The sequence below is a fragment of the Cyprinodon tularosa genome, unplaced genomic scaffold (genome assembly GCF_016077235.1).
Source record: "Cyprinodon tularosa strain WSP-4 unplaced genomic scaffold, ASM1607723v1 ctg278, whole genome shotgun sequence".
Classification (NCBI taxonomy): Eukaryota; Metazoa; Chordata; class Actinopteri; order Cyprinodontiformes; family Cyprinodontidae; genus Cyprinodon; species Cyprinodon tularosa.
This window is the reverse complement of record NW_024038983.1, coordinates 719,900-737,389: the sequence shown is the minus strand read 5'-3', so window position 1 is coordinate 737,389 and position 17,490 is coordinate 719,900. Positions and strand designations below refer to the sequence as shown.

The 17,490-nt window shown below is 40.4% G+C and overlaps 1 protein-coding gene across 2 annotated transcripts in view; it reads right to left on the bottom strand.

Moving 5' to 3' along the window:
• Nucleotides 1-17,490, bottom strand: part of si:ch73-63e15.2 (protein strawberry notch homolog 2) — a 99,143-nt gene that overhangs the window by 71,405 nt on the left and 10,248 nt on the right. For both annotated transcript variants that reach the window (XM_038290282.1, XM_038290283.1), the window contains exon 2: nucleotides 6,954-7,179. In XM_038290282.1, the coding sequence (XP_038146210.1) occupies nucleotides 6,954-7,061 (108 nt within the window). In that variant the 5' untranslated portion in view covers nucleotides 7,062-7,179. The remainder of the gene's footprint in view (nucleotides 1-6,953; nucleotides 7,180-17,490) is intronic.

The window sequence follows — 17,490 nt, the reverse complement described above, 5'->3', positions numbered from 1 at the left end:
TGAAATTGAAGATAGAGGCAAGAGAAAGATTATTCGGTGCTTGGTTTAAAAGAGGGCTTTGAGTCTGGTCCCGGAGCCCTAACTTTCTTCAAAAAATAGCTGCCTGAATTCCTACAAATCGAGACCAAGAGCGGCCGGATTAAGCTCAAAAGGGCACACTGCACATTCGCTCCACAGCCCGGACTGACACAGAGACCAAGATGGGTGCTGATCAGATTCCATAATTACCGGGATGAACAGCGGGTTCTCGAAACTGCACGGCGAGCGGGGAGCGGAGACCAGCCCTTGATGTATCAGAACTCAAGGATCATGTTCTTCCAGGACTTTTCGGCAGACACGGCATGCAGGCGGAAAGGATTCGATGCGGTGAAGCGACCGGTTGCGGGAGGCAGGAATCCAGTACTCCCTCCTATACCCGGCCAGGTTGAGGATCATACGCGATGGAGAAGCAAAGATTTTTGCTTCGCCGGATAAGGTGATGGAGTTTATGGGCAACTTACGCTGAAATTACGCCAGCGGAGGTTTGCGTAGGGAAAGCGCTCTGGAACGGACTGTGTCGGGGGTTTTATCTCCAAATACCTTTTGATTCTTTTTGTTTTCCGTCTTCGCGTATAAGGTCAAGTGGTGACTTCTTTCAAACTTATCTGCTCAGTTGTGCATTCCTGAGTTTCTTTTTTGTGTAATGGTGCGTGGCAATGATAGATGTTGGACTCTTTCTTTTGTGTTTGTTTACCTGTGTGTGTCTTCATCAGTGAGGTGAAAAACACCTGCTTGGTTAAAAGAAAGGATGGCCCCGTGTGTTTAGGGGGAAAGCGTGCCTGGAAAACGCATTTTACCATTTTGTTTTGGTTCTAAATTGTTGGTGTTGGTCGGGTACTGTTCAGCTAAGCTCAGTACAGTTCTTGTACGTAACCATTATTCGGGTGGCATTGCATTATGATTTTGGATCATAAATGATAAAAATATGTACATGGATTATTAAGGGAAGTCATTCATTAATTATAAAAAAAAAGATCCTCTTAGCCACTAAGAAGGAAGGCGTAGATATAGCGCTGCTGCAGGAGACACTTAAACTACTCCAAGCACTTAAAATTGCAACAATGTGGTTTTGAACAAGTTGCTCTTTCACTAGCAAAAGAGGAGTTGCAATTCTTATAAAAAAATCTGTGCCCTTCAAAGCCATGGAATGAATTAAATATGCATACGGGAGGTATTTACTTGTTAGAGCAATGATAAATGGGGAAGAATTTGCCATACTGAATGTTTATTTTTCACCAGGTCATCCTATTAATTTCCTAATGGAAATAATGGCAAAACTTGCAGGCCTCTCTCTGATGTAGGAGGTGATTTTAACTGTCTTAAAAATCCACTGATTGATAGGTTTCCCATTAGCCCCTTCCAATAAATCAAATCAGATTTTTTATATTTTTGAGGAGGTGGGATTTGTGGACACATGGAAAGTACTTTCCCCCTGCTGAAAAGGATTTCTACTCTAACCCCCATAAATGTCACACCCGTATTGACTATTTTTTCCTCCCAAAAAATATTTTAGGACAAGTTGCTTCAGATAAAATAGGACACATTGTTATATCTGACCATGCTGCAGTGTATTTAAATTTTACCCTTAAAAATGCTCAGGTTCAATAAAATCACTTGAGAATAAATCCTTTCATTTTAAAAGATGAAAAATTTGCTGAGTATTTTAGAACAGAATTCAAACAATTTCTTGCTATCAATTCTCCCTCTGCTAGCAGCCCCTCCTTGCTTTGGGACACCGCTAAGGCATTTAGTAGAGGATTAATAATATCCTATAGGAGCAGCAAAAAACTAAGAATTACAGAACGACAACATATCAGAAAGAAAGCTTAGATTCACGGAAGAAGAATATGTTAAAAAACCCTCACGGTCTAAGTTGGGGGAGCTCAGTGCTATCCGGTGTTCACTAAACACATTACTAACACAGAATGGTCAAATTTGCCAAACAATGACTGTTTGATTATGGGGACAAACCAAGCAGATATCTCTCCTAATTTAAAAAAACGCGGAAGACCTCCCAAACAATTGGTTTAATTTCCGACCAGAGGGGTTCATGCTCTAGCCTGACGTAGTCCTACTCAATTCTAGTCAGAATATGAGTCTGATACTGCTCCATAGAGCTGTGATTATGGGGCGTTTTGAACGAACCAGGGAAAAAAATGCCTCTGCACTCAATTGGATAGACCTACAACCAATAAGAACAACGGAGTGCGTGACGTATGTTAAGCGACGCATAGTTGTTGTCAACAAAAATCAAAGCGTGCAGTTGCACGCCTAGAATAAGAAGATGAGCCTTGATCGCGTTTCTCTGTTCCTCTTTAAAAATTTATTTCCTGTCGATATCTTCTAGAACAGAGCTAATAGCAGAATCTACTCACCTCAACTCTCCAGCGGCAGCCATTGTTGTTGTCACCTAAGCGCGCTTTGGTCACATGGTTGATTACATTACTGTTGACCATCTGTCCATCAGCGTATAAAGCCCGCCCTGACAATTTGATTGGATTGCCAGAGGGTGGGCGATCATACTCGCGCTACTATGGAGCAATGCCAGACTGAACTTCCCGACCTCAATCCTTGTGGGCGGGACTAAGTTCGGAATGGCACCCAGGCTATTCATGCTCTACAGACCCAGAGAAAATTAATGCAGCTTTCTTTGAATTATACAAAAAAATTATATCAATCCTAGCAATGTGAAAACTCCCAATCTTTAATGGAAGCATTTTTCTCAAAGATGAAATTGCCCAATCTACCAGAGGGCAAAAAGAAAGACCTAAATGCAGAAATATCAGAGGCACAGGTTGAAAGAGCAATCACATCCCTCCAGGGAGGGAAAGCCCAGGGCCCGCTCAGGCTTACTTCGGAATTCTATAAAACATCTAAGTATTTGCTGTTAAAGTCCTATTTATCTATGCTGAATGACTCATTTGATAACGGTGTCCTCCTCCCACCCCTTCAGGAAGCAAATATATCCGTAATTCCTAAGAAATCTAAAAACCTCCAGAAAACTGTGGTGCTTACAGACCTATTTCATTGCTTTGAAAATACTATCCAAAATCCTAGCAACATGCTTGGAAAACCTTCTACCCATTTTGATAGGCATAGACCCAACAGGTTTTATCAAGGGTCGTAATTCCTGTAACAATCTCAGACGTCTTTTGAATGTGATTCAGCTATATCAACGGCGGGCAATGGATGGCCTTGTAGTCTCCTTAGATGCAGAGAAAGCGTTCGACCGTGTGGAGTGGCCTTACCTTTTCCATACCCTGCATCAATTTGGATTGGTCCCGAATTTTATTAGTTGGATTAAAGTCCTCTACAGTTGTCCTTTAGCAGCAGTTATTACAAATAGAGTTAGGTCTAGAAATTTTGAGCTGGAAAGGGGAAACAGGCAGGGCTGCCCCCTTTCGCCTCTTTTATTCCCTCTCGCAATCGAACCACTGGCTGAAGCAATTCTTAGTGACCCCACTGTATACGGTGTCAACACTGATCGGGGAACCCATAAAATTTCTCTATATGCCGATGTTCTGTTGTTTCTCTCCAGACGTACCACTTTAGTCGAAAAGGGTCAACGCAATTATTAATCAGTTTGGTTCATTTTCGTGATACAAAATAAACTTCTCCAAATCCGAGGCCATGCCCCTGGGTCGACAACTCTATACCCCTTGCTCCCCTTTTAAATGGTCCCCTGCAGGATTTAAATATCTCTGCATATTTGTTACGCCTAACTTCAATCAGATGTTTAAAGCTAACCTTGTCCCATTATTTGAAAAAAATTAAGCTAGACCTCGAACGCTGGAATTGTCTTCCCATATCTTGGTTGGGCAGAATTTCGCTTCTTAAGATGACCATTCTCCCACGCTTGTTATACCTTCTTAGGATGATTCCTATCTTGTTTACCCAGAGGTGGATCCAAAAATTGAAGAGTTTGTTTGAATCCTTTATTTGGGCCAAAAGAAGGCCATTAATTAAAATGTCAACACTATAGCTACCAAGGAACATGGGATCTTCCAGATCTCAAAAATCAGTTGAGTTCTCTTATATTATATGCACGGGAGTGGATATCTGGAAATCAACCCACAGTGTGGCTGGACATAGAAGCCTCATTATGCGACTGCCCTCTTAAAAGCCTGCTTTTTGTTAAAAATATGCATACGATAAATAAATGTTGTAATTATCAAATTACCATGAATACAGTCAAAGCTTGGAGGGTGGTTCGACATATAGAGGTAAGAATTGGGAAAACATCCCCAAACATCCCCTTTTTTCCAGAACCCTGACTTTCTTCCGGGTATGACAGATGCAGGTTTTTGGGAATGGGTGGCTAAGGGTATCTCTTCTCTGGGCTGTCTTTTTAAGGAGGGGATCCTTATGTTGTTTAATCAAGTTGTGGAAGCTTTTGGAGTAGGGAAAAATAACCTCTTCCGTGTCTTCCAGATAGGAGACTTTGTTAAAAAAGAAACAACTCTACTCGGGGACACTGAGGTTTAGGGCATTGAAAATTTGTTTTTTCGGTACTCGTGAAGTGTCACTCAGTATATGCTATAAAATATTAAAATGTCATAATTATTACTTACCAACTGGCCCAGGCCTGGGGAGGAGAGCTGAATATCGAGATTACCGATGAAATGTGGAGCAGTATTTGGAACTCGGCCAGAAAAATTACTATCTGTAATCGCTCCTGGGCATTGCAACTTAACTTACTACAAAGCGCTCACTTGGCCCCAAACCGGGTGTCTAAGTTTAAACCTGGGTCCTCTTTACTGTGCCCTAAGTGCAAAATACATGAAGGCGTCCTCACACACTGTCTGTGGTTATGCCCCAAGATCCAGTCATACTGGAAGTCTATTCTGATTGAGACTAGTAAAATCATCAAAACCAACATTGATCTTGATCTAGTGTCTTTTCTCCTTGGTTTACCAAATAAACATATCCAAAATCAACACAAGAGTAAGTTGTATAATGTCTTGACTTTCTGTGCAAGAAAGAATATCTTGTTACATTGGTTCTCTAATAAATCTCCCAGTACTTTTGCATGTAAGAAGCTTGTTTTGGAACATATCCCTCTTGACTTCCTAACGTGCCTCGTCCACTCTAAGACTGACATTTTTGGACGCATATGGAAGCCCTTTTTGGATTATGCTGAAGGACAGGTGTCTACTATTCTGTATTGGGCATTCATAAATGTTTAGATGTGGACTAGGGTTGTCACGATACTAAACTTTTCAACTCGATACCGATACTAAGGAAAATATTCGATACTCGATACCATTTTCGATACCACAAGGATAAAAACAAAGACTCCAAAATTCTACAGAAATATTTTCATTAATAAATAAAATACAATAAATAAATACAATAAACAATAAGAACAATATTTTGAGGTTGTATACTGTGAACAATATTAAGCAAGCTTGATAAAAAAAACTTATAAAATTATACTAAGTGTTCCTTCCTTGGCTATGCTTTGCACACATAATGACACCAGCCAAACCGGTTAAGAGACAAAAATAATTCTCAGCAGCTGCACCTCTTACAAAAAAAAGTCTGAAACTAAAAAGTGCACAGATTTATTCAATCACACAGTGTTCTGAAAGTGCATTGTCCTCTATTCTGCACTTTAGATGAATGACTGCTTAGGTGCCACTGGTAGTAGCACTGTATCGATACTTTTAAAAACGACTATTGTATCCGGATACAACGTTTCAGTATCAATACTTTTTTGAGTATCGATACTTTTAACAACCCTAATGTGGACTATATCATGATGGTAGTATGCATGCCCCCTTTTTTATTTTGATCTTTTTTTGTCTCCTTTAGACTGCACTGCTGAGCTTTTGTTCTGTTCTTTGTTATGTTTTGTTGTTGTTATGAAACCAAAAATTAACATATCTATAAAAAAAAAACCTCTATGTTAGTTTTAGTTAAGAAATTGATGTGTCACTCAGTAAATCTATTATAATAAACTATGCATAGGCACAAACTTACAACTGACACTAGATGTTTCCATACATATCATAAAAAAAACTTCTTTTATTTTCTTACATAATAATAATAATTTAATTTTCCTATGGAAAATAGAGTATTTATGAATTGAATTGAATGAATCAAACTAAAGTTTCTTTTGACCAGTAAGGATTAAATCTTTTTTCTTATTGAAAAATAAATTTAGGATCTTTTTAATCTTCAGTAAAACTTATAAACAAACATTCCGGTTCTTTTATTTGGCAATGTTGTGTTTTATATTGTATTTAAAAACTTTTCTACTTGTGGCATTCTGCATAGAGCATATTGACAAACGAAAACATTTTTTTTTCTCTTACATGTAAAAAGTTTATATATATTTTTTTTTATCATTTTGGTTTAATTACTACTCTACGTAGGCCACTCTGTCAGCTGAAGGCATATTTTAGAGTCTCTGTACTCCACTTAACCATTATCGATTACTAAATTAGTTGATGATTATTTTAAATTGATTAATCTAATTAATTGTTTCAGCACTAGTTCAAACATCTTAGACATCCATCTAAGAGCTTCTCACAATAGTTGGCAGGATTTTGGAACCATTTCTCCTACAGATCTTCTAATTGTAACTGATAGGAAGCCTTGTTAACTTTTACCTCATCCTACAAGTTTTTTTTAAGGGACTGTGATCAGCGCCACATTAAAACATTCTGTTTTATTGAAGCTACCTTGAAACAAATTTGGTGTTTTTTAAGGTGATCTTTGTCCTTGTGAAACATTTAAAGACCTAAATGTTCTGGGCGATGTCTTGAAATGCACCTCATTTCATCTCTCTTTATTTTTGAAATATTATTTGTGAATTTGAATTTGTGTTTTTAAGGAAATACTTTACAGATTTCTTGATTTTCTAATTCTGCTGTTCAGCTATAAGATCCTGACAGCTTTAATGCACTTGCCTCCATGTTTGAGGGGTCCACCGAGAAAAGGCTGCTGTTCAGCTGAGGGCCTTCTGGATGCAGGTAGTTCTCCCCGTCCATGGCCAGCACTGAGGTAAGGGTGGACATCAGACCAGAGCTTCACACATGACTACCAGCAGACAAAGACTGTGCACCTCTCTACCGCCAATGATGTACTGGCTGCTTTTGAGACAGTACTTCAACAAGGACAAGTGCTCTCCATGACCTGTGGAGGAGGACGGGATGGATGAAACAGAGAAAAAGAGGAAAATGAGACGTTAGTGAAGTGAACAAGGTCAACAAATTTTACAAAGCAACATGTATAAAAGTTTTCTACAGCTTTGTAGAAACATCCCTTGTTTCACATTAAGGAACCACATCATCACTGCTACCCAAACTAGCTGCGGCTAATTTCACTTCTTTGAAATGGTTGTCTTACAGGACACATAACAGAAGTTCTTGGGATTTTTTTTTTATGTTTGTCTAAAAATGAAAGTACCTTATGTTGAGTCTCTGACACAAACACTTTCATGACTTTGTCTGGCTGCAAATTTGATTTCACAAGAAAACATAAACCAATTATAAAGTTCTGCTTTTTACCTTTGATGTTTTTTTCATATATTTATTAAAGAATTTGATATTCTGTGCAGTGTTTTATACGTTTACAGGGACAAAGCAGAATCCTGCAGCATGAACAGAATTGTTTCCATCTAAAGCCACCATATACCTGTCTGCTTTGCAACCCAAAGTGTATACGTGCCAAGAATAAAGACTGGACAGACCGGCTAGACTGCCCTGAGGTTTCCCACAAAGCTACCAAACTAAAAACTATTTCCCACATGGAAAGGAATCATTTATGAGTCCAAAGCCTGCCTTTATTTAAAAGTAAAAACATCAATGTCTATAAAAAATTGACAACATAAAATAATTTTTTTTTCTGACTCACAGGGGGAAGTTGTTGAGTAAATATAAGTGTTATTTATGCATGCAGGAGGAAGACCCAACTGCATTAAAACCCAGGATCCTTTGGGGCTACTTTTTGCTCTCATTTATCCAGCAATGGTTTCTGTTAGCCTGATTTGAATTTTCACTTCTCATTCCTGAACTTTGCTTAGTTGAAAAAAAAAACAAAAATCCTAATGAGATTATCCAGTAACTCTCCACAGGATTGAATACAAACCTGAAACTCCCAGTTAAAGGCTGGCTGCTTGTCTTCTGCTGCCTTAGTTGTGGGATTTATGAAATGAACTGAAACTAGCAGGATTGCTCTTAGTTTGGATTTCGCAATGTGGCTCCCTCTGACATAGATGAGTTTCTCTTCTCTGTTATAAAAAGGTATTGTGTAAAATGCTGATCCAACATAGATTATTGAAGAAAAACAAACTGCTGTGTGACTGTAAATTAAATAGAAAATGAATACCAGTCTTCTGGTAATGTTAACAACAACAGAAACTCTCTTTTTGTTCACTATTTCACACCATCCTGACTTCAGTCCATCCCCCAGTTTGCCCTCAGTCTGCAACACATGCCTGACATGTTCACTGTGGACAATGAGGTAATAAATAGTAATAGAGTTCATGTGGATCTAACTAAGAGCTGCTTTGTGTATCCAAGTGGGGATGCATGATCCAACATATTCCTCACTCAAATTGCCAAGAGCCACAAGGGGAAGCCATTTTCCCTGTAGGCCGCCAGAGTGAAGTCAGGAGGGCAAAGAACGGTCTGATTTCTAAAGACAGAGGATTTTAAAAATAAATGATAGAGACAAATGGATTGTTTGAAATATAAGACATCATGGGTTTATGAGAACCCTAAATAGAGCAATCCTGCAAAGTTATTCCAATCAGGATGTGATCCTGCAAGATTGCAGAAACCACAAGCATTTCCATCATTAGCCTGAGCAGAAGGCCTTCGCCACCACCATCGCAGCATCAAAAGGTGGAACTGTTTCTGGTTGAATGTGCTCATTCATTGGAAGCAGAAATTCTTTCCAACACTTTGACCCCCCCACCATCAAAAAGCATGCCACCCTCCAAGTCTGTTCAGCTTACTGTCTCTTAGTGACAGAAAACTCTTACTGTCCCCAACACTGATAATCCAGACAGCTTCTGTGATAATCGATACTGATTACTGCAGATAACCCCCTTCCTGTAACGGGCCTCATTACCGGAAGATAGGCAGCGCACCCCCCAACCCCCCGAACTCCTGCAGGGGAGGAAGAGAGAGAGGATGAGCTGTGTTCTTGCTAGGATGAGAAGAAAATAAAAAAAAGCGTAGGATCTATGTGTGAGAGATACACAGTAAAAAATGTAAACCTAAATTTGTAATTTTTTCCTTAAAAAAAGTGCAATTTTTCTAGACTTGAGGAGATAAGTGAGACACTTTGCAGATGGAGCAAGATAATTTATATTAAAAATAAGAGACCCCCTCCCACCCCCCACACCTATACCCTATGTCCACCACAAGAATCTGTGTGTCCCACTGACAGCATCCGACATGTGCTAGCAATAGGTGGCAGGTGGGTAAGAGTCAGTGTGTGGGATGACATACTTCCTGATGCGTGCTGGTGGCCCCTTCCATCCTGCCAGAGCACATGGAGATCACCCTGGGAAGTGTGACTTCCTTAAGCTGCTAAGTCACAATTAATGCTCACGAGGATGACAATCCTCCTGCTTGGCGCGTGTGTGCCATCCATAGAACATTTGCACAGTCACATGTGGAGTCCGGCTGTGAAATTCTATTATGAAAACAGCTCTTTGTCTCCAGTTTAGATTTATTTTAGGGTTCTGCTGAATTTCCTGAAAAGGACGAATTAATATGTGGAGACCAGACAAGGTAATCTATGACAAAAAAAACACAAATTAGATATGTAAAAGGTAGAGGTTTAGTTTGTATATTTTCTTTACTATGTAAAATTATACAAGAAAACATATGGGACAGTAATATTCATTTGAAGTACGTCTACATGTTCGAGTAGAAATCTTCCTATTTTGTATCGTACCTTTGTGTTTAAACAACTGCAGTAATCAAATTCTATTGAATTCAGTTTATTTATATGGTGCCAATTCACAACACATTTCATCTCAAGGCACTTTACAGTTCAACCAGATCATACAGTCAAATTGATTTAAAGTTTTCTATCTAAGAAAAAAACAGTTGATTGCATCAACTCCTTGACTCAAATGCAATCCCTCGCACTAAGCATGCTTGTAGTGACAGTGGAGAGGAAAAACTCCCTTTTAACAGGAAGAAACCTCCAGCAGAACCAGGCTCAGTGTGAGCAGCCATCTGCCGAGGCCGACTGGGGTTCAAGGAGACAGAGGCAGAGACACAAAAAGCAGCTATTTAAGGCGGCCCCGTCCAGGAAACACACCACCAGGCAGACAAGCTCCAAGCCAACTCCCATGTCAGAGGATGAAGAGAGCACATCCTGCCAGTCACGGTCAGAGAAACAGGATTACACTGGAAAACAGGCCGATCTCCAGCATCTATAAACAAGGGTGTTGATGGCAGCAGCACAGCTGATATTTCTCTCCAGGATGGAGTCACAGCCAAACAGAAATAGACGAGGCAAAGCTACTATGAGAAAAAGCAGAGAGAGCAGAACGCTAGAGATTGAACTAACAGATTCTGCAGAGTGGGAGAATAGAGATAGAATGAAGCAGAATGATGAAATGGGGGTCCCTATGTCCTCCAGAAGTCTAAGCCTATAGCAGCATAACTATAGAGATAGCTCAGGATAACCTGAGCCACTCTAACTATAAGCTTTATCAAAAAGGAAAGCTTTAAGTCTAGTCTTAAAAGTAGACAGACTAAAACGGTTCCACAGGAGAGGCCTGATAACTAAAAGATCTGCCTCCCATTATATTTTTTAGAAATTCTAGGAACCACTAGTAAACCTGCAGATTGAGAGCGAAGTGCTCTGTTAGGAACATAAGGAACAATCATATCTCTGATATAAGATGGAGCTTGGCCATTTAAGGCTTTATATATATATATGAGAAGAAGGATTTTAAATTCTAGAAATTCAATACACCAGCCTTGAAGTAACAAATGCATGGACTAGTTTCTCAGCATCATCTCTGGACAGGAGATTTCTAATTTTTGCAATATTCCTCAGATGAAAGAAGGAAATTCTTGAAACCTCTTTGATATGGGATTTAAATGACAGGTCCTGATCAAAAACAACACCAAGGTTGTTTACTTTATTATCCAAAATCAGTTTGTCATTAAAGTGGACAAACTGAAATTGATCAGATATACAGCAGAAAACTATTTTTCCAGACTAGGAAGGACTCCCGTAGGCCTGTGGAGCGATATTTTCTCTCCAGTTTCTTAGCATTTTGCTTCAAAGTGCGCAGCTCTGCATTAAACCAAGGAGCCAGCTTTCTATTTTTTTAACGGTTTTCATTTTTAAAGGAGCTGCGTTGTCTAAGGCAGTAAGCAGAGAAATAGCAACCCCAAAATCATCAACAAAATCATCAACCTGTGAAGGGGAATAAACTAAGCTTTTTCACTCTGCAGCACTGCTCAGAGAAACAGAGGAGAGAGAAAGTGAAGCAGATTCTTTAAAATCTGATAATGATCTGCTAAATAGAACCTTCTTTTGGGGGAGGAGAACTCTGTTAAAGTAATCCTGAAGGTTATTATAAAGTGGTCGGAGAGGACAAGGTTGTGGGGAAATACTGTTATTTCTTCACATTCTATGCCGTATGTCAGCACAAGATCCAAAGTATGAAGATGAGAATGTGTGGGACTATTCACATTTTGAACAAAGCCAATAGTGTCTAAGATAGCATTAAAGGCTGCTCTTAAGCTATCGCCTTCAATGTCAGCATGGATGTTAAAATCTCCCACTATGATGACCCTGTCAGTGTTTAATACCAAATCAGAAAGGAACTCTGAAAACTCATCTAAAAATTCAGAGTAAGGACCTGGTGGACGATACAAAGTTACAAAAAGAAGAGGTTTTTTTGCTTTGCAATTTGGATGAGGGTTAAATGTTCAAAAGAGTTGTAAGTATTAACTGCCTTGGGAGTAATCAGTAAGTCAGACTGAAAGATTGTTGCTACTCCTCCTCCTCGCCCAGAACTTCTGGGTATGTGAGAATTTAAATAGCTTGAAGGAGTTGCCTCATTTATGCTTACATAATCCTCTGGCTGCAGCCAGGTTTCTGTAAGGCAACATAAATCAATGTGATTATTACAAATCAAGTCATTAACTAGCAGACTTGTAGAGGAAAGAGATCTTATGTTAAACAGACCACATTTAATCATTTCATCTTTTTCCCCAATTGGAGTCAATTTACGTAGTTTTAATTAGATTATCATGATATACACCTTTAGGAATCTTTGCCAATTTATTAGATTTTTGTCCAGGGCAAGACACTGTCTGGATGGAGTAAAGAGTGGGTAACAGTAGAGAAGCTTCAGAGATGTGTGTTAAACTACAACTCTGCTTGCTGGTCTGCACCCTGGGTGGTCAGGGTTTTGGAGGACTAATAAATTTGGCCAGATTCCTAGAAAGAAGAGCTGCACCATCCAAGTGGAATGTATGCAGTCTTTCCGAATCAGACCAGACTTTCCCCAAAAGGATGGTCAAATATTGATGCAGCCCACGTTGTTTTCAGGACACCACCTAGACAACCGGTGTCTGGGTTAATAACTGGGTGTCATTACCACCAGCGTGAATAACAATCTTACTGTATTTAACCTTATCCTTAGCCAGCAGTTTTAGGTAGGATTTGATGTCGCCCGTTCTGGCCCCTGGCAAACTTTTGACTATGGTCCCTGGTGTCCCTAATGCCACGTTTCTCACTATGGAGTTGCCAATCACCAGAGTGGGCTTCTCAGTGGGTGTATCACTGAGTGGGGAAAACCGGTTAGAAACGTGAACGGCTTGGTGGTGACCAGTGGGCAGAGATCCATGACTACACTTTCTGCGTACAGTTACCCAATCGCCTGGCTGCTCAGGCACTTTTGGAGGACAGCTACGTGGGGGGCCTACTTTAACTCCTGGATGTTTAACAGCTTGAAGCCTGTTAAACATCCCATTATCACTAAAGAAGGCAGAGGAATAACTGAACATCTGACACAGAGAGCAGGAGAGAGGAGAGAAAGAAGAAAGAGTCGGAACAGAGTCAAGGGAGGGAGAAAGAAAAGCCATAGCGATGCTAAGCTAGCACTATCCTAGGCTAGCTACTCCTTACTATCAGCAATTAAACCGTGTGAAACTGACAAGTGCTCAGTAGAAAAGTGCAGCAGAAGACGCTATGTTTTAAAGTAGTTGTGGTCAGTTAGAGTTACTTAGATACAGAGATATCACAGAAAAAATAACTTCAGATGGAGATCCTCTGGACAGCTACAACACTTAGTAATCCAAAGAGGAAGTGACACGATACATCTCATGTGTCCGCTCTCATGAATCAAACCGGTGTTTCTATATTTTCGCTTCTGGCATTTTTGTCATGTTGGTTATTAGAGCCCCTGAAACAGCTCCTCCCATATCATATTGTAGCCTTCATTGTATCATGGATTGTCTGTTGCTTTGTGCCAGACACACAACCAAAACAATGACTAGAAGAAAAAAAAACACATTGTTTTTTTTTAATTGAAAATCTTTTTTTTTTTCTTCTAGCAACTTCAGTGTTTGTAGTTGACAGTGAAGGATAAATTGCTTTTCGCTGCTGCAGGTCCCCGTCTGACTATCGTTTACATTTGGATGGGGCACAGTGAAACACAAAATGTTGAATTTTATCATGTTCAAAGCAAAAAACTTAGTTAGAGAAGCAAAAAACACTTTTGTTTATTTCTATGCACACAATAGAGTAGAAGTGAAATGAAATATTAAATCACAGATAAGTTATACAAACACAAAGAAAAGACTGTAATGGGAGCATAACACTTCAGCACACTGCTTTCCATGGAAGCATTGTTGACTGGATAACCCCTTGCTCACACTGGCTCCGGTGCGGTTACCGAGCCGACAGAGACCGCAACTCCCGCACACCCCCTCTCACACCGCCCTTTTGACTACGGTGCGGTGCGGCTCTGCGGCTCCGGCAACAGGTCCGGAGATTTAACAGAAGTTCACATGAGTTCACGTAACTTCACGCGATAACACGGCCCAAATAAAGGATTTTTGCGAGAGCTTGTTGCGGAGGGCTCCCGCACGCCGCAAGGATAGCTTTCTTGCGGAATTTTCTGCAGCGCCGGAGTGTCTCGGTAACCGCAGCCGGACAGCTCAGCAGCCGGTGAGAGAGGTTTACGTCTTTTTAATGACTTAGAATCACTGCGGCGCCGCACCCACCGCACCGCAACGGTAAGACCGGAGTCGGTGTGAGCCTGGGGTAAAACACCTGAGTTTGCAGTCCAACCTAACTACTGAACAATCAAGACATTATTTAAATAGAACCTGTTTTCCCAGACAACACCGCCTCAAAGACTGTGAAACACCTGTTAGCCAAATTTCAAAAAATGATCCACTGATGAGAATTCATTCATTTCTATTAGTCTGGAAAGGGAAAAAGCTTTTATTATGGCGTTCATATAAGCTACACAAATAATCGACTGACTAAAGATCGGAAAATTTCATTCCAAAAGACAGGTGTTTTTTTCTCAATTGTCATCCCGATTGGCATCCATGTAGATACACCCATCAGGATCTTTGAAATAAAATAATCTTCACTGGCTCCTAGGGCTGGGTATTGTTCAAAAATTTTCGGTTCCGGTGCCAATACCGATACCTTCACTTCGATACCGGTTCCTGAACGATACTTTTTTCCACACCAGTTTTATAATATAAATTCGAAGAAAAAGAAATTTGGGGGTCTGAGCAGCTCCGACAGAAATATTGGAAGGCAGGATGAACTGACTGCACTGATTAAGTTTTCAGGTGGATTTTCCCACTTAAAAACATAATAAAACTACTTTATTCCCACTGATCACAGCAAATATAGCTGCAGGGCAAATAAAGGATAGAGTAGCTCTGCCCAACGCGCGTCAGAGCCACTTTTCGACCACACAGCCAGAGCAGCAAAGCTTCTTCAGCCGCGCGTCAGAAGCTGGTACAAGCAGCAAAAAAGGAAGCGGCAGACGTGATTTTGCTGCTTCTGCTGCGTCCAGTGTGAAAGCAGCATGATTCACTCCGCTCTGGCTTTGCACTGCCCACGGGCTGCTGAGAGGTGGATGGTTGCGCTGGCTGCGGTCCGCTCTTCTTGCAGTCAAACACCGAGCAACTTTCTGCTCTTAAATTATTTCCGTGCACGATGTATTGCATTGAGCACTATTGGCATCAGTCTTAATAAAGTGAAGCCGCACTTTTGACCTGGGGGGCATTTTAAAGGGGTTCCATGATGCTCGCAACGAGTTCACAACAGATACACATGAACCCTGGCTGTAGGCGTGACCACCTATGTATTTTTCCTGGATGACGCAATCACGTTAAGTGTTACAGCCAATCACCGAAACTTGGTACCGAAAGACGAGGCATGTTTGATACTCTGTAGAACCTAAGCATTTCGGTCGGTACCATAAAAGAACCGAAGTTCGGTACCCAGCCCTACTGGCTCCTGGTCTTTGGTGGAGCAGGTGGCACTAAGTATAATGAGAGGACGAACATGGCATCCTGCCCTCCACCCCTATAGCGAAGAAGCGTTAGAATAAGGTACTGCTGAGCCCTTAAAGGAAAAGTCAGGTCATACTCAGAAATCAAACTTCTGAAATTACTTAAAAATATAAAATTATTACATACTGTTCAATAAATGGTAAGTGTTTTTAATTACGAGTAATTTTCATTTGAATGTGCTTTACTGGAGACAACCATGTTTGTCAAAGAACACTACTGTCACCTGCTGGTTTGTGACGTCACACTGCGGTATCGGCTGTTGATCAAGTCCCAGTGCTGTATCTGATGTTTGTCACAACGTGCTATTATCCAAGTCATCTTGAAAATATTCTTCTTCCAAATGTTGGCTAAATATTACGTGTTTTCTCTCTGGCCAGAAGTAACTCTACCCTCTTCAAGTTGGCAATCCAACGACAAACCCGTGTTGGATCAAGAATAAGTAAATGACCAAGGTGATATTAATTATACAGACCTATACGAAGGAGATCATATTTCTTTTTAATAGATTGAGAATCTAGATCTGTACCCTTGAACTGGTACAGCATGTCTGATGTCATCAGAAAGTCAAATGAATGTTGTAAGAATCGCCTAATGAACCTGAGTCTTGCAGCTCTTGTCTATCATTTTACCTGTAAAAAAAAAAGATGGACGGATAGCTAGATAAATTAAAGAACTATACAAAAAAATAATAAGATGCAAGGCCATGAGCTCATACATGTGAAGTACCCTACCTCTGATTTGTTCACAAAGCACCACAGCAGTCTGAAGGAATAAAAAACAACAAATCTGGTGTTTTTGCCTCGGTTGCTTGTGTCTGTTTGACTTTTTTTAAGAATAAACCTCAGGTGTCTGCTGGTCACCCAGTGTGTCATTAAGGTTCATGTGGTTGTTCTGTAGTCAGATTGCCCTCTCAGTCAACGTTTTGTTTCTTTCTACAACATTTCCAGAGCGGAGCTCCGGTGGCCGTGGGGGTTACATTGCTCTATGGATCTTCTTCGTAATCCGACCATGAAAGGAACACAGCTACACTTTCGACACACTCTGGGCTGCTGCATTAGTGTCAGCATACATACTTTTCTCATGTGACATAGAAGCCCTCTAGCAGTCTCTGTCCCGCTGCAGCCTCCATCTTTCTTTTCAACTAACAAGCCAACTGACTAGAATTTATTTGGTCCAGCGAGCAACACTGAATCATCACCAGCCTGAGACCATCTGCATCAAAAGGGAGCAGGTTAAAAATGACAGGCCTGCTGCTTTAGGACGGCGCAGCAAAGGGGCCATTAGCTGGTTATGATTGACCAGCTGGATTCATTAGCTGCGATGATGAAATATTCATAAAAGGAACGAGTTGCTTCCCAGGGAAACACAGGGGTTAATCGTTCAAAACAGCATGTATTATTTATCAAAACACACAAAAAAAGCTTAAACATGCAGTGGTGACGCTCCAGCGAATGGAGAAGGGACACAGACATAAACTTTTTCTCAGTGTTGATCTGGCCTTACTGGTTGAACACGGAGCATAAACCTGTGTTTGTGAGCAGCACAGTAACACAACAGAGCACAGCGGGTGTCTTATCAGAAAGCTGGAGTAAAGTTTTAAGGGTCTGCTGTTTGAGCGACCAGCTAAAGCAATTATTTTTAATGACTTGGAATCATAAAAGATAAACCAACACAGAGAGGCAGAAATATACGTTGGAACTAAGATTTTTTTAGTTATAAAAATCTGAAAAGCCTGATGTGCCATTGTGTTGAGCCCCCTTTACTTTAATACCCCTTAATATACAGTAACTGAACTTAGAAAGTCACCCTCTGAAGTCTTCTAACAAGTTTTCTAGGTGGGTTCAATTTAATCTACAAACATAACTATAGCCGCTCTGCCTATTGAGAACACCAAACCTGCATGTTTATTCCA